We start from the raw sequence: 22,370 nt of genomic DNA on the forward strand, positions 1-22,370 counted from the left end.
TAATGCAAAATAGATATGCATAGAAAGGAATAAATTTTGAGAATTCTGAGCAAAGAAGGAGTGGGAATGTTATTAAGGAAATTATTAAATCTTGATTGACAGGGGCAGCTAGGTGGTGCAATGAATAGAGCACTAGCCCTGGAGTCAGGAGGACCTGAGTTCAAATCCAGCCTCAGACACTTAGTAATTACCTAGCCTGTGGCCTTGGGCAAATCACTTAACCCCTTTGTCTTGCAAAAAAAAAAAAAAAAACCCAACAACCCCAAATCTAAAAAACCTTATCTTGATCCACAGATGAAAGAATTCCCTGAGCAGAGAGTTGATGGTAGAGGTTCATTCCAGGAATGGAGGGGGAGCAAAGACACAGAGGCAGTTGAGGGTAGGGCATATACTAAAGAATGTTTTGTTCATATTAAGCCATTCTCATGTGATAATATATTTCAGTCTCCACAAAAACTAAATGTAAGCACTCCCGAAGCAGAGGTTGTTTTTCCCATTTCTTGTGAAACCACCTCTATGTCTTGAGGTCAGAACATTGCATAAATGTAACAGACTGACTATTATAAGCAGTTCATTGGGAAAGAAAGGAGTTGCCTAATTATAGAATAACCTCCAACAACTCCTCTAGCAGTAGAGAACCTCCCAATTCCATAACCACATTGTTTTTCTGTAAGTTTAAAAAAATTATATTTTTCTCCACTTTCTCCTGCCCTTTGCCCTCTCGCTTCAGTAAGGGAAAAGGTTTTAGGGACTAAAAATTCAAGAACATTAATCCACTTGCTGTCTCTAAGTAGGCAGTAAGACACCTAACTCCTTGCATGTCTGTTTTAGCTGAAGCACAATTTGGAGTTAAGACTCCTAACTTAACAAACACATTAGTACTGAGGGCCAAAGCAGAAGCATTGTATTTAATGATAGACACCTCAGCTCACCTGGGATATAGCTGTAAGAAGATCAACCATCTCCTGGTCTCCACTGCTTCCCTCCTCAGGAAGGACATGACCCTGGGGGACAGGAAGCTCTGAGGATAAGAAAGGAGCCAGAGCCAACAAAAATTAGATCTGTGCCATAGTTATCCCCTCCTAATCAAGGTAGTCATCCCTCCTCACTACCTGCAATGAAAACAAACTCCCATCACTCTTGGAATTTAAGAAGTTCGTTAAGAAAAGCTCAAGTCACTGACCTCCAACCTGCCACTTAACACTCACTGCCAAGGACGAACAAGAACACTGCATCATTTGGGGTCTGTTTAGGGAATCCAATTGAGACTGTCTACTTCCAAAATGCCAAAGCTTAAGGATCAATCTCCTATTATAGCCTGTATAATCTCTTGGACCTGCATGAACCTTTCTTTCCTTCCTGCTGCTGTTCCAAGAAGCCCCTTGCCCCTTCACTATTAGGCTCCCCACCGCTCTCCTGTAGGGGCTGGGCTTCCTCTTCATGGCAGTGTCTCTGGTCTTCAGTGCTCAGATCTGGGCTTTGTGTCCCTTCCTCATGCGACTCCTCATGGGATTCCTCCAGGGACGAGGTATGCACGGGCTCCAGCCGTTCGATCGGGGACTCCGGCTCTGCTCCCAGATTTGATGTCTCCTCTGAGAGGACTTCCTGGCCATGTACATGGACTGTCACCTGGGAACAATCCCCATCTCCTGTCACCACAGGGCCCAGAGGAAATTCTTGGGGCAATCAGAGCTTAACCTACAAGGATCTGCCTGCAGGAAAGCTACCCTAGGGACACAGAGACAGGAAAGGAGGAAAAGTCTCATTCCACTGGGGAGCAGCAAAGAGGCTACTGAGAGCAAGTCCTGGGCTAGGAGAAGCTCTGGACACTCCACTGTGGTGCCATTTTCCCCACCACCCCCATCACATTCCCCAAGTCACCTGGAGTTGCATGATACCCCTCCTTCCCATTTCCACCTGCCCAAGCTACAGCCCTCTCATGTTTGCTTTTACACTTAAACAATCTGAAAGGGAGTTTTGTAATTGGGAATATATGGACACCCTTAGGGAAATCACAGAACTCCCCCCCCCCCCCCAGCAAACTGAGAATCAACATCTGAAGAAGGAAAAACCAAAGTCAGGATCTGTGAGTGGCAGACAGTCACCATCAAAAATCCCTGAGCTCTAAGGATAGTCACCTGGCAAATGTTTCAGATACTAAGCTCAATTGAAAATTTCTCACAGATACCAACCACCTGCCCCAGGCCCAGAACCCAAGTTCTAAGAGAAGAGTCAATAAACTTAATAAAATGAAACACAGTTCACCCCCAGAATCCAACCCACCATCAAGCTTTCCTCCTCCAAATCACACAGATCAGGACTCCCCCTCCTCACCCACCGCCTTGGTCTCCTGGGTTGTTTCTGCAAACCCTCCACCAGCGTCACTGCCTCTTCACCACTTTCTGGCCTCTGGCCCCGCACCCAGCTCTGCAGTTCCCCAGGCAGAACAGTCAGAAATTGTTCCAGCACCAGCAAGTCCAGGATCTGTTCCTTTGTCCTCCTTTCTGGCCTCAGCCACTGATGGCAAAGCTCCCGGAGTCGACTCAGGGCCTCCCGGGGCCCTGATGCTTCCTGGTAGCGAAATCTCCGGAAATTCTGATGTGAGGTCTCAAGCACAGCATCATCCTTCTGTAGGACTGGGTCTTGTCTCCAAGTGGAATCATCTTCCAGCTTCACCATTAAGATTCCTTCCTCTTCCCAAAGATCCTGGTCCTCTGGCTCCAGCACTGTAGCCATCATCTGGCTTTGGAGTTAGCCTAGTTTTAGCAAGAGTTCACAATGCCATTTCTTGGTCTGATTGGAAACCTGTAGAAGGGATTTCTCCCAAGGAAACTAGAGTAAAAAGAAACACAATTTTAATAAGGAAGTCTAAGTGTGGGGAAAATTCACACATCTAGGACAATCGATTATATTTTACACTATCTTTACAAATTTTATTTTATCCCTACCTTATCCTGGTTAGGGCAGGAAGATGATTTTAAACATATGTGTCAAATTTCTACCCTAAAGAAAATCACAGTGTTTCTTACTTCATTTCTCAATGTTATAAATGTATCATATCTCTAAAGAACTGAAAGGTAAATTGGGAAGGATACCAAGGAAAGATCTGAGTAACTTACTATTGAAGAGTGTGGCAATACAGGTTTGATTCAAAAGGTGTTAGACCTTTATGGAAGAATAATCAAGGAATGAAGAAAAGGTATCTGAGTTAAGGGCAACACTATGAACAAAGGCTAGGGGGTCAGAACAGTTAGCAAAAGACACTAAGAAAGGCATTCTCAGTCTACACAACACTTACTAGCCAGTGACCTCAACTAAGTCACTTTTCCTCTCCAGGCCTCTCAGTTTCCCTAATTCTACAATCAGGGATGAGATTAGATGATGTCTATAATTCTTTCTTGCACTAACACTAGGATTTGGGGTTGGAGAATACTAGGAGATAAAACTTAATAAGTAGCAAAGGACTAAGATTATGGATAAATTTTGGAAGCAAGGCTAAAGAGTTCCCATTACTTGCCAAAGGATGTGAATTGATCTTTTTATACTCATCACATACTTATTAAGCCCTGCCAAGGGAGGGAGGTGATGGGGGAGGAAGGATTGTAAAGGTGTAGAGGAGAGGTCCAATATGCAGATACACAACACTGAACAAGGGGATTCTTAATGAGGTTCATTCACTTGTCTTTAAAAATATGTTGTGAGATATATTTCAAAATAATAGGTTTTATTTATAATCCTAGATATTTATGCATTTAAAATGAAACATTCTGATAAGAGGTTCCCAGACTTTACCAGACGGCCAAAGGAGCCCAAGACAAATAAAGAAAATTAAGAACTCTTGGTTTAAAAGAAGTTTAAGTAAGAGTAACTACAATACACCATATCATACAATAAATGCACAGTGCTATTGTAAGCACTGAATGAGATAAAATATGTAGTTTTTATAAACTCAGAAGTGTTATAAAATAATTAAAAATAGCAAACACAATTTTGCTGCAGAAGGTAGAAGACAAGTTACTTGAGGGCAGAGACCATTTTAAATTTTGCGTTTTTTAACCTATTTAGTACTGTGACTTGCACATAACAGATGATTGATAAAAATTTGTTGGACTAGATTAGAAAGTCATCACAGGGAAGATTACATGGTGATTTTGAAAATACTTTGGTGAAGAGACATCACAGGCATAGGGAGTGTAGATAAAAGGGGTAGAAAAAGATACAGTAGAACGATGTGGGCAGATACAGGGAAGAAGGAAGAATTGGCAGAGTAGTACAATTTGACTGAAGCATGGTGTATAGAGATTCCAGTAATGTTAGAAATATAAGGTAGGCTCTGATTCTGGAAGACTTTGAATATTAGGCTACAAAGTAGGCAATAGAATGCCACTTAAAAGATTTTTGAGCAGAGAGTTGACAAGATCAACTCCAATAATAAGAAAGACTATTCTGGAAGTGGTATGAAAAAAGGACGAGGGAGGGGAGATGAAGAGTGTAGGCAGAAAGACTTACTGGCAAGTTACTGCAATAATCTATATCGGTGGGAATAAGGACCTGTAATTGGAAGGGGGAGGGAAGAGATGCAATAGATATTACGGAAATAGAATTGATAAGAGTTGGTAACTATTTCAGGTAAGTGAAAGGAACAGGCAGAAATAATCAAATGGAACTAAATTTCAGTTTTGAATATGTGGCATGGTATTAAATAAACTCTCCTCTGGTAACAAGTCTTTGATCAACTCCTCTCTAATTCTCAACTTCTTGACACACTGGTTTCTTCCCTGATGCCTATAAATATGGCCAGATATCCCAGTGCTTAAAAAAATATACTTGATTCTATAATCTCCTCAAACTATAATCCTTTATCTAGTTAAGGGATAATATTTATATAGTATTAGAACTATGTGCTATGCACAAATATCTCACTTTATCTTCAAAATAATTCTGGGAGGTGTGTGTTATTATCATTATTTTACAAATGAGGAAACTGAGGGAAAAGATTATATGACCTACCCAGGGTCACATAGATGTTAAGTTATCTAAATCTAGGCCTAGTGTATCTGTCCACTCTATCACTTAGCTGCCTCTTTCTCCTCCCCTTCACAATGTGATTCATAGATAAAGCTGTTGATAAAGATCAAGAACTCCTGTTTTAAAAGATAAGATATATATACACATATATAAATTATACTGTATAATCATATAAAACAAATACATAGAGCTGTTGTGAGAATTTAATTAGGTAATAAATGTAAAGTGTTATAAAATATTACTGGAAAAAAGTAAACACAATTTTGCTATAAAAAGCAGAAAACAAGCTACTTGTCTTTTATATATCCCATTGTTTTCAAACCCCTGAAATATGGTTAACAATCTCAATACTTTACTGAAACAGTTTTCTTTAAACTTAGTAATCTTTTTTTTTTTTAGGTTTTTTTGCAAGGCAAACAGGGTTAAGTGGCTTGCCCAAGGCTATTAAGTGTCTGAGCCAGGATAGAACCCAGGTACTCCTGACTCCAGGGCCGGTGCTTTATCCACTATGCCACCTAGCTGCCCCTGTAATGATCTCTTAATAGTCAAATTTGCCTGTTCTCAGTCCTCACCTGACTTTTGACTACCACCTCCTTCAATACCTTACCTTCTACCTGAATTTACAATACTATTCTTCTAGACTTCTTCCCCCATTTTTATTGTGGTCATCACTAATCTGTCAGAATCCATATTTGCATACTAAGCCATCAACTCTCTCACATTCCCCATGTTCTCAGGTACAAAGTCTTTTTCATTCTACCTACATCTCTCCCCTTCAGTCTCCTCTCCACTCAGATGATCATCTTCTTTCACCAGCATACTAAATCAAACCATTAGATTCTGGGTTTTGTAGTTCCCTCTGTGCTAAACCATCTTCGAATCTGTTTTGTCATTTAAAGTCCTTAAATGACCTGGCTCCCATTATCTTTTAAACTAGTTTCATGTCACCTTCCCTCATGACTCATGCTCCAGACAATTGTTTACTTTGGTTCCTTGCACAACCCATCTTTCTCTGGTCTCTGTCCTTTTGCACAGGTTGTTAGTTTTCCTCCTTTACCTCTGCTTCCCTACCTTCCTGTAAGATTTAATTCAAATGCCATATCCTCTATAGTCTATAAGGTGCTATGACTTGCCTAAAGACACACAGGTTAACTAACTTGTAGAAAAACAATTTGAACTCAGATTCTTTGATTCCAAATCCATTTTCTTTCATGTACTACACCATGAAATTTCAATAGCTAGGTGCTTAATAAATACTTGTGGGATCAAAATGAATATGGGTGGGAGGCTCTAAGTATTCGGAGGCTCAGGTGTGTTCAAAAGAGTGGTCAAAACATAATCACGAGCATCATATACTTAATGGTCATAGTTGAAGCCATGGAAGAAAATGAGACTGCCTAATCAGGATTCTTGACCTGGGATACATGAACTGTTTTTTGTTTTAACAATAATTTGATAATTACATTACTGTATAATTGGTTCTTTTGTAATCTTATTTTTTATGCATCCAAAACAAATTCATCAGATTGTCAAAGGAGTTTGTGATGCACAAAAAAGGTTAAACTCTTCTAAAGAGAAAAGGATCAATGTCAATAGGTGCCTATAATATGAGTTCTGGAAGAAGACAGAGCTAGCAAACAGGACAGAAAATATAAAAAATAGAGAAAATAGAAGACCTGGGAGAAAGTAGTGTTCCTGATGTCAAGGGAAGGATATCCAGTAGAAGTGGATGAGTAGTGATGTATTACATTAATGTAACCATGTCAAGATTCAAAAAGAGTAAAGAGATTGAAAACCAAGTCACTGGATTGGATGATTTTGTCAGAATGTTGGTAGAAACTTGATTATGAGCTGAGAGTGAGTAGAGGAGGGATCACTATTAATCACATTTTCAAAATGTTTAGTAGTTAAAGTGAAGATGAAGTAGTAGCTGAATTGGGTATAAACATGAAGAGATTGTAGGCATTTGCAAGCACACTGAAAGGAGCCTGAAGAAAGGGTGACTGAAGATGCATTAAGGGTCTAGGGTGGTGATGGGTTTAATATGATGATGTTTGTCCTTCATTCTTTTAAGTTTTTAGGTTTTGGGTTTTTTTTTGCAAGGCAAATGGTGTTAAGTGACTTGCCCAAGGCCACACAGCTAGGTAATTATTAAGTGTTTGGGGCCAGATTTGAACTCAGGTACTCCTGACTCCAGGGCCAGTGCTCTATACACTGTGCCACCTAGCCAGGAGGTGATGCCATGACAAGCAATTGAATTGGATTTAAGTGAGGGGAGCTGTGCAAAGTCGCCAGTCTCACTTTCTCCTTCAGAGCCATCTAGGTACAGTGGTCAGATATGGATCAGGACAACTAGAGATGTCCCTAAATGTGGGGTACTTAAGTGACTTGCCTGAGATCACACAATTAGTAAGAGTAGTGTCTGAGGCAGGATTTGAACTCAGGTTGTCCTAATTCCAGGCCAGTGCTCTAAATCAGTGCTCTAAATATATATATATATATATGTGCTATGCCACCTTGGGTGCCCTTGGGTTTAATCTAGGTCCTGAAGGAAGGAGGGAATAGGATCAAAAGTAATGGTAGAATGTACACTAATATTAGTAATAGAGATTTAAAATTAAACTGTTCCTGCCCTTAAGAACTTTATATTCTAGAGATGATAGTGATGTAATGACATATATAGGAAAAGCAAAGTTATGAAGTGATTAGTGCTGCAGGGATTTCTGAGGAAGGGGTAAACAGACAACTTAGGAAAGAGATCAGGAAAAAAATTCAAGGGAAGACACACCAGAGATGAGTCTTTAAGATAAGGATATAAAGAATGTACAAAGCTAAGGAATATGAAAGGCAGAAATAAGGTATTATATAGAGCTAGCCTGTGCAAAAATGGAAGATGAAGAGCTCTGTACCATTTGTGAGAATGAAGAATGCATAAATTGGGAAAACTGTGAAATAAGGCTAAAAAGGGTATTCATCTTAGGGCCTTAAATGAACTCTTAAAAAATCTGTATTTCATTCCAGGGGCAACAGAAAGGCACCAGACCTTTTAGAAATATTGTCAGATCTATGCTTTAGCAAAATTATTTTTGGGTAACCTTATGGAGGATGAATTAGAAAAATGGAGAGAGGAGGCAAGATTTCATTATTAGGTTACAGGTAAAAAAATGAAGCACCAATTAGGGTTTAGTACAGATTGGAGATATGGGGGATATGGGGTGGTGGTGGAAATTTAAAGATAACTTCTGGGTTTTGAAACTGGATGAATTGGTAGTAGGGCCATTAAGAGAAGTTTGGAGATCATGAATTCAGTTTAGGTCATATTGTGCTTGATGTCTCAGTCTGACATCTAGGCAGACATGTCCAGTAAACAGTTGGAATTGTAGGACTGAGATTCAGAACACTGGTGCTAGATAGTTTTGGAATCATAAACAACAAAACAAATATAAGCACTTAGTTATTGGGGTTATAAAAATAAGAAAGTTCTCATGTCTTAAGGATCTTTGATTTTATCCTTTGCCTAGAGCAGATTATGGAATTGCAGGAATAGATGACATCACTAAGGGAGAATACAGTGAAGAGTAAAGAAATAGAAAAGGGCTAAGGAGGCTCTGGTCAAAAGTTAAGAGATGAGTTGTATTCTCAGTGAAGTAGGAAAAAAGCCATTTGTTGCTTTATGGGAGCTAGGGATGAGGTGGGAAATGAGATCAGAAGAAAAGGCTTGGAATATTTATTCTTAGAAATCAGGTGAGAGCTAGATTTCATCTTCCCAAACCCTTCCCAAATCTTTGGTCCGGCTTCAATGGTAGGATAAATTGGGTAGGATTTGTGTTCTGGTTTTAGGACAACCATTACCACTTGGTTCTGGTAAATCTTCAACTTCTGGTACTTTTATTACAATATAGATTTTCTTCTCAGAAAATCCCCAGTTCTTTTTGGACATGGGATAATAAGGGGATAAATCATATCAGTACATCAAAGTGGTAGCTTGTTTATAGGTAGTACAAAATGCATGTCATATAATACTCTGCTCTGTGAAGACTAGGAGTCCATCTTCTGTTCTCAAATCATTGATTCCTGAAACTGATACAAATGATATCTCCCCCTAAATATAGGGGCAGTTAGTTGGTGCAGCAAGATAGAATTCCAGATCTAGAGTCAGGAAGACCTGAGTTCAAATCTGTTCTCAGATACTTACTAATGAACCTAGACAAGTTACTTAACCCTATTTACCAAAGGTTCCTCATCTGTAAAATGAGCTGGAGAAGGAAATTACAGTATCTTTGCTGAGAAAACCCTAAATAGGTTCATGAAGAGGTGAACACTACCTAAACCATAAAAGACAGGGGCTTTGTTTTTAAGGAACCGAATTCCTATGCCTGGAAAGGGCCAGGGGTACATAAAACAAAGCACTGTCACATTCCTCTGGAAAATAAGTTTTCCAACTTTTAAATACTTGTTGTTTTGTATTCATTTTTATAGTTCTGAAGAGAAATAATGTCAGGAAAGATAAATTTCTGGAGAAGTTAAAGGGCACTAAGAGGAACATCTAGAAAGGTAAAGTAATAATAACCACCTTAATAGTTTGCACTATTTTGCACGCTTGCCTCATATGATCATTTAACGTTATTGTGAAGTAGGTAGCACAGGTCTTATCCCATTTTATAAATGGAAATTGAAATACAGAACAGTTATGTGATTTACGTAGTTAATAAGGTCACAAAGATAAAGAGCAGAACAAGGATTCAAATCCAGTCTTGAAATTACAAAATCATACTTATTCTCATCAGAGAAGGGAAGAGGATAAGAATTTGTCAAGTGTGTTTTATAGTTGTTGCTGATTAAATATACTAGAATCTTTTCTCTAACCTTTGAAGTCACAAGTGAAATTTTCAAGGTTGTATGGGGATGGAGAAATGAAAGGAAAAGCAGTGGCCAGACACAAGTTAAAAGCTTGCAGACAAGCAGGATGTTGAGCAGGGTGCCACAAGAGCTAGAACAGGATGCAGAAAATTGTACTTCTCTGGGACTTGCTGTTCAAATGCCTGGGGTGGGGAGTGGCACAGATGACTTGAACATCCCACTCGGCTCAAAAAAAAAATCTCACAATAATTCTGTTCGATGTTCTGTGTTGTGGAGACGAGAAAGGAATGGTCATGTGAGGAGGCACTTTCTTGCTCTGAAGCCCCCAGTCCAAGACCTGTGACCCTTAACTGAAGATGTAATGCATGTTCCATGAAAGGGCCAATCCTTTGAGGGCATTCAGGAGATAAAAAAATTAGTAAGAAGTGCTTAAAAGTATCCCTAGTGGGAGCTATAGAAATGCTTATTCTTTTTCCTTCTCTAATGTAAGAAAAATCCTCTACTCTGAAATAATTTTTAATAGCTAGCTTTCAGGGCTTATAACAAAAGATCTTTGAGAATATTACCTATTGAATGGTAAAAAGATGTATCTGCACTATTATTTTCTCAAATTTTTTTGGGGGGGGGGAAGGAGAGGTGTCAGAAACAGGACCTGGATGAGGTGGTTGCACATGGAAAGGTTTGATAGAAGAGTTTTCTCTTAAGCCCTTACCCTCCTGTACATCATGAAGACCCAAGCAGTAAATCCCTTGCTCTGCTTGATGTTAAAGGACAAACCACTTGAGGAAGGGTAAACAAAACACTCCAGCACAGAATGGAGGACCTTGTGATAGGTTCTCTAACCAAAGTCCAGGAGTTTCTACTTGCACTGACTTTGGCTGCCAGCGCTGGTGTCACCCTGGCCCCTGTCTGGCCTGTCCTGGACACCAGGAGGCACATTATCTTCTACTGAAAATCTTAGGGAGTGGTCCCAGACACAAACTCTTCAGCAAGCTGTGTGCCAAAAGGGAAAGGCAAACTGAGGGGAACTGACTCATTTATATGAAGCACTAGTGACTATAGTTAGTGTCCCTGGGTACTTCCTTTTGATTCTTCAGGCAATTTTAGGTCAAAGCTGAGGCGATCAGGTAGTTTGTATTAGTAGTGAGAAGTTTCCTATACCAATAAAAGCACAGGTTTAGTGGGTATGTGTATGTGTGTAGAGAGAAGGAAACCTATATATGCCTATAGATGAATAATACACACATAATATATACATATAGCTATCTATAAACAATATACATGGCTTTTAGTAGATTACATACCATAACCTGCAAAACTAAACCTAACCTGTAAGAGCAGGTATGGACAGAGTATTACGGATCTTGAGCTTTTCTGGGAACTAACTCACTGTGTAAACCTTGGGCAAGCCACATCTCTCTAGATCTTATCTATCAAGTGGGTGAGCAAAAGGAGATGACCTAAGGTCATCTCCAGATCTAACATTTTATGGTTCAAAATATTTTTTATCCAGTACAATATTTTTTGTTTTACTTTTTTATTTGTTCTTTATTAGATTTCACAAGATGGCATCGAAGTGAGAAGAAATGAAGAAATGAAGAACAGAAGAAATGAAGAACAGAACCTGAACTAGCAGGCAAAGATTTGCAATGACAAAAAAACCAAAACAAAATGGCAAAGGGTAAAGAAGTTTAAGAGAAGCAAAAAACCCAGAAATTAAGAGTTGATTTGTGGCCAAGTCACATAAAGCTGAGGATTATGAACAGTTGGCTATAAAATTCTTGTGCGCTGACAATGCTGGGGGCTGTGACTGGGGCAGAAAATCCTGAGGGAAGAGAAAAGAATTAGATAAATGTAAATGTAAATATTTGACCTAGAAATGAAATTCTTGTTTTTGAAAACTCAAAGATGGTAATGGCTCTTTTTGGACAGCACAATACTACTTCTAGTAAGTCTTAGAACTTCAGGACTGGAAGGACTTTTCTTCCCTCCTCAGAGATCACTCAATAGGAACCCCCCCCCCCTGAGAAGTGGCCATCCAACCTTTCTTTGCTTGATGACCTGCAGACACTAGTCCCTGAGATAGTTATCTTCCACCTTTGCACAGCTCCAAAAAACTGGTAAGATGAAAACAGGGCTGGAAACAGGGCTGGAAACAGGACTGCAACTGGTATCTGAGAACCTGGGTTCAAATGTGCCAGGTGTCTGATTCCTCATCTGTAAAATGAAGGAGCTGAAACACAATACTGAATCAACAAGTAGCAAGTACTTTCTATGTACCAAGTGTGGGACAGGGGATAAAAACATCAGTGAAGACAACTGCTCTTAATGAGCTTACATTCTGTTTGGGGAGTGCAACATTCTCTCAGATACATAGTATATAAACAAAATAAATTCTCAGTAATGGGGAAAGGAGGGGGTAATCAGGAGTGACCTCTTGAAAACATAGGACTTAAACTGAGACTATATAAAATAGGGAAGGTGAGGAGGGACAGTATTTCAGACACAAGGGAACAACTTGGACAAAGTCATAGAGGAAAAAGCTGAATGTAAAATGCATGGCGGGGGAGGAGGAATATGTAATCAGCTGGTAACAAGCTGGAGCTAAGACTGTGAAGGAGGGCTGGTAAATGCCAAATCCAGGAAGTCTGCATGGACTGCTTTTCATGCTATCTTTGAACTCCCAGCACAAAGATGGAAGACAAAGATGTAAACTGCATACAAGTGAATGAAATGCCTTAACAGCAAACTGTGTATGTTGGCTCCACGGTGACCTGGACAGATTTTTTAAAAATTTCATTCTTGTATACCCAGAAGCCAGGCACCTTTGTTACAAAAGTCATTCCAGCTTCCTAGAAGAGACATGGTCAAACCTATACTTTAAAATAAGAATCAGAAGCTCTGTGGAATGGAGAAGTTTTGCAATAGTCCAAGGGAAAGATAATGGGGGCCTAGACTAATGTAATTTGATGTGACTAGAAAGGGGGGAACAAAAGAACAAGGCAGAGGTGCCAAATTCGGCATCGCAAAATAATTATGAGACTTAAGGGGTGAAAAAAACTTGTTTGCTTTGTCAGTTAAAGCTGAAAAAACATTTTATAAAGGGATGAATGGTATCAAAGATAAAGTCTTACTGAAGAGAAATAGGGTAGGGAAAATAAAAGTGGGGCATTTCTATTCAGTGAGAAGCTTGTGTGTTCATTCTGACATAAAAAAGAAGAAATAAAAAAAGCAAAACAAATACTCAATAATCAGTGAAGGCAAGAGTTTAGCAGTTTCTCTTTCTGGCATAACACTTGGCAACTGATTGGGTGGGAGTGGATGGGGAAGAAGAGGTAGAAGAAAGATGAAAGAGTCAAGGCTAATAGCTCCCAAATTCATGAACTTTCTGTTTTGGACACAATGAGTTGAAGATAACCACTTATTGGACTAGAGTTTAGGAGAAATTAGAAGGCTGGATATGTAGATCTGGGGGTCACCTGCACAGAGATGACAAGTTGAACCTATGGGAATTGAGCTCACTCCACATTTAGGGTCCAAAGTTAAGTTCTGGGGTACAATGCAAGAAGGGCACATGGGATAATGACCCTGCACAGGAGACCAAGAAAAAACTCTTTTCTCATCACCTCCTCCACAGCTTAGCCTTTCTGCCAATCATGCAGCCATCCTTACTAGAAGAACTCCCATCAAAGGACTGCAGTCTCCAAAAATACTAGCTCAGGAAAGCACCAGTTATGATTCTATTTCCTCACACTTCTCCATCTACCTTTGCAAGGTCCCAAGCACATTCATTTCTCCCTATCTCTCTCCAGTTTTGAAATCATGAGCAAACGGACACTGCCACTGCTCTTGGGTAAGGTTTATCAATCTATTATGCTATTATTCTACTCCTTTTATTTATCACTTCTGGTCTAAAGTGTCCCTTCTGGGTCACTATTGCCCTCTATATGCTGCTTACCCAAGGACTAGGGCTAGCTAGGCTTTCCATCACTCTGCACAGTACTTGGACAAATCAAGGGCTTAAAATATTTTTTTTATTCACTCATTCACAGGAAGAGAATTATAACAAATACTACAAAAACCCAGGGTGGGAAAAAGTATCTAGAATAACAGGGATGGACAACAATGTCAAATGCTGAAGAACTTAAGAAGGATAAAGACTTGAGGAAGAAGTCATTGGATTCAGCAATAAACAGATATTTGGCAACCTCAAAGAATTGTTGCAGCTGAGAGGTGAGGATGCAAGCCAGATTACAAAGGGCTGGAAAAGTAAAGGCAATAAGTACAAACAGCTTTTTCTAGGATCAAAGATAATCATTGATTTAGAAGTGGAGGGGAACAGCCATAAAGTTCTTCATTTTCTAGAGGAGGAAACTGAACTCCAGAAGAGTTAAATGATCTGTTTAAGAGCACACAAATAATAAATGGCAGAGCTCAGATTCAATCTCAGATTTTCAGAAATCAAATCTAGTGCTCCAGTATGAAGAGTTTTCCGAGAGGAAAGATACGTAAGTTAGGATCAAGTTAAGGTAGAGAATGAGTTGGAGGGGGAAAATCTAGGTATGCCTGGAGGCAACAGGGGAAGACACTGAATGAGGGAAGAAGGAGTTGGGGAGCAAATTCCTGGAAGAAACCAGAGGGTTGGGATCAATATAATAAACATAAGTGAGGGTAGCAAGGAGAAAGGTAACTTCATCATCTGAGACTGCTTCAAAGGAGAAGCGGTGGGAGATGATGGTGAGGTGATGGCCAAACAATCCTTCTGGCTCCATTTAATGTGATCTTACATGTTATTAGGTTTTCCTTATAACAAATTGAAATTTTCCTCTTTTCAATTTCTATTTCTCCTAGTTCTGATTTGTGTGGCTAAGCAAAACCATTCTAATCCTCTTCCACATACAGCCCTTCCAATACTCAAAAGTGTTCCATCCTCTCCAAGTCTTCTTCAATCTAAACAGCACCAGTTTCTGTGAATGATTTTCACATAGTTCTGATTTCCTTAACTACTTTGATCTTCCTCCTCTGGCTATCTCACAGATTATCCATGTTCTTTCTCTGGTTTCACGATAATAATAAAACACTTCAAGGAACATTTAAGCTGGCTCCCATGATCCATAGGCTGAAGGTACCATACGATGAGTTGTCAATCCCCAGCTTCTGCAGGAATGGAGAATAGTTGGCAAATGAAAGGAGAACTAAGTAAACTTTATGGTGGAGCACTAGCTCTGAAAGAAGCCAAACGATGAATAAATTGAGTGGAAGAAAGCTCACATTGGCTGAGAAGAGACTTGGAATAAAAACTCAGCCACTGTACCTTCATTTTACCCTATTGTTCAATATGAACCTGGGTGCCTGATGAACAAATATGAAATCACCAAATGGATAGAATATAAAATTTCATGTCATAAAAAAATCCTGCATAGTAACAGCTATTATTTGTACAGTACTTTAAGGTTTGCAAAGCACTTTACAAATATTATCTCATTTTATTCTCCCAACTACCCTGGAAGATAGGTGCTATTATTATCATTTTATAGGAGAGTAAACTGAGGTAGATAAAGGTTAAGTAACTTGTCTGGGGGTCATAGGCTAGTGTCTGAGTCTTTTTGACTCTCCAGTGCATTAATCACTATTAAGATTTTGAGGAGAATTCATAACCAAAGAAGTGGCAAATATCACAAAAAAATAAAATGGACAATTCTGACTAAGATTAAAATGCTTTTGCATGAACAAATCAAGGAAACTTGTCAATTGGGAAAAAATTTTCATATTCAATATCCCCGATACAAGTATCCAAGATAAATGGGAAATTGATATAAATATATGTGTATATATATATATATATATATATACATATATATATACACACACATACATAATGAATCTATATGTATTCAAAACTAATTCTGATATGTAGTCACAGTATATGAACAAACTATTGACAACCATAAGAAAAGGTTAAAAGCAATATAAGTAATATTTGTCTGAGATTTTTACCTTATATCCATCAAATTAGCAAAAGACTGAAATAGTCCCTGTTGGAGGGACATAAGAACATGTACACTCTTTGATCCAGAAATCTCACTACTGTCTATACCACAAGGAAGTCAGAGAGTAGGATCATAAATTCCAATATGTATAACAGCATTTTGTGGTAAGAAAAACCTAAAAGGTGTTATATCTGCAGATTGGGGAATAGCCATGGCAAAAAAGTTGTTGTTTTTTGTTGTTCAGGGATGTCTGACACTGTGACATGAGTGTCCCTGGACTATTTTGGGTTTTTTTTGAGGGGGTGGCAAAGATTCTGAATAATTTGCCACTCTCTTCTCCAGTGGATTAAGGTAAACGGAGGTTAAGAGACTTGCCCAGGGTTGCACAGCTAGTAAGTATTCGCAGTCACATTTGAACTCAGGTCTTTCTTTCTAACTCCAAACTCAGTGCCAAAGTTAACAACAAACATGAATTAATGGAAAATTTATAGGATCTGGTATAGTAATATAGGCAGAACCAAGAGAAGAATATACACACAAAGTCCAAATAATATAAACAAAAAATAAAAGCCTAAAAGACTGACACTAAAAGTTAGAATTCTGAGAAATACAATAATCTTGTCTCCAAAAATGATCAAACTCATCTGCTCTAATTGGGGTAGAGATGCAAAGGATGGGTAAAAGAACCACTAAGAACTAGAAAAGGAGGATAATCCAGTTGTGAGATCAACTGACATAAAAAAAAAACTGAAAGAAAACATAGTATTTCACCAAAAGCCCATAATTATCAAAAGAAAGCAATGATGCACTTATTAAGCCTAGTTTTGTTGCTGAGAACACCATTTACAAATCACAATCTCTCTGTAACTTAAGTTTCTTACTGAGAAATGCTTTGGCAGAAAACTCCATTAATCTGTAGCTAACATGTAGATGGGCTTCTCCAAATGTAGTTGGCTGGGATGTTCAGTCTGAAGTCAGACTATCTATACACGATACTTTTCTGACCTAGTAATATTTGCCATAGTCTATATGGTAGCTCAGGTTATATCCAAGGCCTTCAAGATCAACTGAAACCAAGAAAAAGGGTGATTGATGATAGCTTATTTTGGGAGAGATACTGTTACTTGGAGTGAGCAACTTAATCAGTTAACAAGCAGCCCTATTATAGAGATTATTTGATATTGAAGAATCTAATAAATTAGATTATGACTATCACTTGAGTCACTAAGAAGCTCTGGGATTGAATCCTGGTTCTGCTATTAAGAGAAGGTAAGAAACATCCTGCTTAAGACACCCTGAGACCCTTAGCAATTCATAATCTCCCTGAATCAGGTTGTAATCTGTAAAATATATCAACTACCTTTCTCAGGATTGTTGTGAAGATCAAAAGTACATAAAGTACTTTGTAAATTTTAAATTACTATATAAACATTAATTAATACTATTATTTATTTTTATCAGGTAAGTTATTTAGCCTCTCTGGGGTTCAGTTTCCTCATGTGTACAGTAAGAGTTGTACTAATGATCTCTAAGGTCTCTTCCTGGTAAAAATCTTACATCAATGGTAAATATAGGGGCATGGATTGTCAAAAGCAACGAACAGTACAGAAATTCATAAGATCAGGGGTTGGAATGGATATGAGGTCACCTAGTCTAATCCCAACCTTATAGAGATGCTCAAAACCCTATTTAGCTCTTTCAATAACAGGCAACACTATCTTTCTGAGCAACTTTCCCCATTTTCAATAGTTCTATTATCAATTTTTTATATTAAGCCATATTTTACTTTCTGGTCTCAGTTATATGATACTCATAATGGAATACAACATTCCTCATAAGGACCCAAAAATGGCTGAACCAAGAGGATTATCACTTTGTTCCGGACACACTTCTAAGGTATCCAAAGATCTCACTTCTTAGTGAGCATGTGGTCAATACCATCTCCAAGTTCTTAAAATAATAACTGCCATCCAGATAAACTTCTCTTAAATAATTTGATTTTTTTTTAAACTCAAATATAGGACCTGACATATGTCCCTATCCAATCTATCTTATTAAGGTCTAAAACAATCTAGCCTCTATGAGCATGCTATGGTTCCAATCACCTTGAAACTATATTCACTTCTGGAATGGCTATGTTACTGATTTGCATTTATTTTGCCTTTGGAATTCATATAGTCATTTACCTCAATCTATTTTGGACCCAATGTTTTCTTGGTTCTGTCCTAGGATTTTCTCAGGGGTAAAGCTAACATGATAAGTATGAGACTTACTGAATTTGAAGATTGAGTTTACAATTGCTAATCCGTAATGACTGGAGTCCCAAGGAAAAAAAAATCTTATATCATTCTTATCACAGGGACTGGACTGCAACCACATAGATGATGCTTTGCATCTGTCTTGCATCCTAATGTGTATTTTTGCTATTTTTATCCTTTCCTGTTTTCTGAACAAGATTAGAGTTACAGAGCTCATTTACCATACCATCTCCCTCAAAGCCTAAAGTAAGGTCTTAGAATTTAATTCAACAAGCATAAGTACCTTTCACATGCAAGACAAAATGCTAGATACTGGGGGATATAAAGATAAAAACCAAATACACCCGGTTCTCAAGGAGTTGGAGGATGTGATGGGCACATAAGTACAAACAAAGATTATACAAAATACTTTAAAGACTGAATTTTAACACCTGGGTATATAAGAAGAAAATAGGGAAGGACCTGTTGTAGGTGGCACCTGAGCTACACTGTGAATCAAGTTAGGTAGAAGTGAAGAGAAAGAGTGCATTTTAGCAATTGCACAGAGACCTATCGAAGAGAAAATACAAAATAAGACCATAAATGAAGAGAGGAAACATACTTAAAGAAGACTTAATGGTCTCTATTCCATCTTAGAGAAAGCAGAGAACCACTGTTGAGTTCTAAGGTGAGGAATAAGGTGATGTATTTTAGGGAAAGCAATTTTGCAGCTATGTGGAAGGATTGGAGAGGAGAGGCTAGGTTAAAGGCAAAAAGACCCCTTAGGAAGGTACTAAAACAATACAGGTTGGATCATAAGGGTCTAAACCATAGGAGAAGCTTTCTGGATGAAAAAAGTGGACAAATGGAAGAGATACTAGACAGAAAGCACTTCATGTTTGAATTGGTTAACTCTCCTGAAATAATGCTAAAGATTAATGGAACAAGGTTCTTACACTTACCTCTTTTATAGACTTCCCCAGCATATCATGGAAGGTTAGAGAACCCAAGTAGACTAGGTAATTAAAGTTTACATAGAGAGGGGTAGCTTCACAAAGTGGCTATACTCACCACTAGCTGGTTTTCCTGGGGATCCTGAGACCACTTCTTCCTCAATTTTTTTTTATGACAAGGTCCTTCATGATCTGATGTCTATAGCAGTAACACTGAGAGGTAATAAAATATGTGCCTGGCACTGTGTTTAGTATTTTACAATGATCTCATTTGGTCCTCATGATGACTTTGGGAGGTAGGTGTCATTTTAATCTTCATTTTACAGGAAATTGATGAAAATAGAAGTTAGTGATTGACTAGAGTCACCCAAAATGTGTTAAGTCACATTTGAACTCAAGACTTCCTGACTCCTGGTGTGATATCCACTGTGCTACCTAGCTGCTGCCTAGAATAAAGCAATTCCTAAGGAGGAGTTTTAGGGATTGGGCAATGAAACCATAGTTCCCTTTGATGCAGGTTATGGGGCAGGGAAGTCAATTGGCACCAGCAACATCCTATGATATCCTCCTCATCATTCATGAGGAGGAACTTCTTTAAGGACAGGTTGCTTGGGGAGTCTTAATAATAACATTCCCTTAACTGGGAATGGGAATACCCTCCTAACCCTGAATTATTATAGTAGGATAGGAGCTCTAAGATCATCAAGCAAACATGCTTTGATAAAGTATAAATGTGGATGTGCAAATGTTTCAGGTGAGAGAATAATTATGAAACTCCTTAATAGGATGCACTCAAACTTGGCTGTCTTGGCAAATATTTTGCTAAAAGTAACCAAAAGGATATGGTGATTTCTGATGGAAGATTGGTTTATCTCCAAGGTACAGAGGTTCAACACAGGAGGGGAGGTGAAAGTAATTTTGAGAGTGGAATTTTTAAGAAATCCTGTGGGTTCAAAGGAAGTAAATCTGGGATGGGATAGGAGGAATCAAAGATATAATTAAGAAATGCTCAGCTCATGGAAAGTGATTAACATGTTAAACTTTCAGAACCTTAGGGAAGAAGTCAGGATGTTTCTGGGGAGAAAGAGGCATGGATTTTTAGAGCTTCAGATCGAAGAACATGGATTTCAAAGGTAGCTCAAAATCTATGATCCGGTGTAAACAAGACTTTTAAGTATCATTAGCTGGTCCAAATCCTTCCTTTTTTAAGCAAGGAAACAGTAGAGAGACTAAGGTTAAAGATATGAAGCTTGTTAGAGCATCTCCTAAAGGCCAATTCGGTTCTCTTTCTACAATATTATGGATGGATCGGTAGTTTTGATAGTTCTAAAACAAGGTCTAGTCAGAAAATCATTCTACTTCTCCAGGAACCTAGAACACTAAGACTGAAACAGAGCTCAATTTATGGCAGGGGGTAAAGGTGAAGGGAATAAGAAAGGGCAACGGCCCTAGAGGTCAGGGTTATAAAAGGTTTACTAACTAGAAGAGGAGTGACAGACAGCAGAGAGAAACAGCCTTTGTTTAAGTTTTAAATCCTTGCCAATTAAGCGAATAATCTGTCACCGGAAAACTGTACCTTACTCTGAGTTTAGTTTGCATCCCAAGATTCCCTCACTATTGTAAATATAGTGATACCCTGGAACATGACAACTATCCTAGGAGGGCGAAGGTTGGTAAGAGAAAGATGGAAAAGCTATGAATTCCCAAAGGCAGAAAATTCCTCTCTCTTTCTGTGTGACAGTCGCACTACCAGGTGGGTGGCTCCAGGGCCAGCCCAGAATGGGAAGTGAGGAAAAGGGATTCGTTACCGGGTTGAGTGTCAGGTTGGCTTTGGAGCCTTCCCTGAGCCCCGCATCTAGGTGCCCTGTGGCACTCAAGAAAACAAGTTCTAAGAAGCGGAAGGCCTGGCTGGTCTCCCTCCGGGCTTCAGTGTTCCTATCTGAGGGGAGGGCTGATTCTAGGGGGCACCGACCCAGCCCCGTGCCCAGGCGGAGAGGGCACAGCTGGCAAGGGTGCCTGGAAGGTCCAAGCCCGCGGAGCTGACACTAGGCTGTCCTCCCTCCCACGGGCAAAACTGGTAAAGGCACTCGAACCACTTGGCACCCCTCCCCAGGGCCCGGGTCCCGCGCGGGGGGGGTGCGCCGAGGTGGGGGCGACGTGGAGGCCCCGGGGGCGCCCGCCGCCCCGCCGCCCTCCCCCTCCCCCTCCGGTCTGCACAGTCGGGCTCTGCCCGCCCCCCGCGCCTGCACTCACGGCTCCAGCGGCTGCGGCGGCTCCTCCCCGGGCTCTCCCCCACCCACCCCAGGGCCGAGCGGCGGGGCCGGATCTGGGCAGCGGGGCCGAGTGGGTCCCGAACACGTGGGGCCGCGGCGCCCGGAACCGGAAGATGAGGGCGGCTCTTCCCCCAAATCTTGACAGGAGCCTGTCTAGGCCGCCGGAGGCGACGCGGCGTCTCTCTGGTGCCCGCCCTGGAGCGGAGGCCGCGACCCGGAAGCACTCCGCCTCGCCGCCGCCTCTGGCCACGCCCCCGCTGGGCCGTCGGTCCCGCGGCGCGCCGGCCGCTTCCGGCCCCGGGCCCCGCGCCCCGCGCCCCGGGCCCCGCTCCTCGGCCTCCGGCCGCCTCCTCCCCGCGCCCTGACGCCTGTGTCTGCCCCGGCTCTGTCCGCCGCTCTAGTGCCTTCTTACCGCCCGCCCGCCCTCGGTGTCTCCCGCCTGTCCCCGGCCCGGGGCCTCCCGCCGCACCGCTCTGCCCCTGGCCCTGGCCCCCGACTCTGGAGCAGCCCCCCCCCCCCCACTTTGCCTGGCTCTCTTTCCGTCTTTGCTTCTTTCTGTCGCATCCCTCCGGTTTTGGGTATTTTACCTCTAAAAAGCCTTTTCAGCCTCTCCTCACCTTGTGCCCACTCTTGGACCTCTCCTCGCTGCCTTCTCCCTTCCTCTCATTCTCCTTTATTTCCGAGTTCCCTTTTTTATGTCCTTTTAATTCCATCTCCCTTACTTACATTTATTTGTTCCTGGGTCTGACCCCTTCCCTAACTCTTGTTAGTCTTACCTTTCACCTCTTTGTCTTTCTTTCTCTTTAGTTCTCTGCCTCTCGGACTTGTAACTTTGCCAAATGTACGTTTTTCTTTGTATCTCTCTTTTTGCTTAACTGAATAGGCCTCTGTATCCATATATGCTTCCCTTTGTCTGTCTTTGTCTCTCTTTCCGTGCCACTGGAACACTTTAGCACTTCCTTCGATGGTTAAGACTTTTATCACTTTAAGAAATGTATCCTGTATCAGATGAGATATATAGTTGAGGGA

The 22,370-nt window shown here is 40.3% G+C and overlaps 1 protein-coding gene across 6 annotated transcripts in view; it reads right to left on the bottom strand.

The window, feature by feature from the left end:
* The window catches only part of ZNF202 (zinc finger protein 202), a 42,666-nt gene extending 21,163 nt beyond the window's left edge, over positions 1 to 21,503 (bottom strand). Inside the window, exons 1-5 of one of the 6 annotated variants that reach the window (XM_074215332.1) lie at positions 21,322 to 21,503; positions 11,932 to 12,105; positions 2,284 to 11,713; positions 1,410 to 1,629; positions 933 to 1,021 (exon numbers count right to left, since the gene is read on the bottom strand). In XM_074215332.1, the coding sequence (XP_074071433.1) occupies positions 933 to 1,021; positions 1,410 to 1,629; positions 2,284 to 2,739 (765 nt within the window). In that variant the 5' untranslated portion in view covers positions 2,740 to 11,713; positions 11,932 to 12,105; positions 21,322 to 21,503. Of the gene's footprint in view, positions 1 to 932; positions 1,022 to 1,409; positions 1,630 to 2,283; positions 11,714 to 11,931; positions 15,696 to 21,321 lie in introns of those variants that run through there. The other 5 variants (XM_074215331.1, XM_074215334.1, XM_074215333.1 and 2 more) reach the window with 5 other exon arrangements.
* Between the last annotated feature and the right edge of the window lie 867 nt (positions 21,504 to 22,370).

Source organism: Macrotis lagotis, chromosome 1 (assembly GCF_037893015.1).
Source record: "Macrotis lagotis isolate mMagLag1 chromosome 1, bilby.v1.9.chrom.fasta, whole genome shotgun sequence".
Taxonomy (NCBI): Eukaryota; Metazoa; Chordata; class Mammalia; order Peramelemorphia; family Peramelidae; genus Macrotis; species Macrotis lagotis.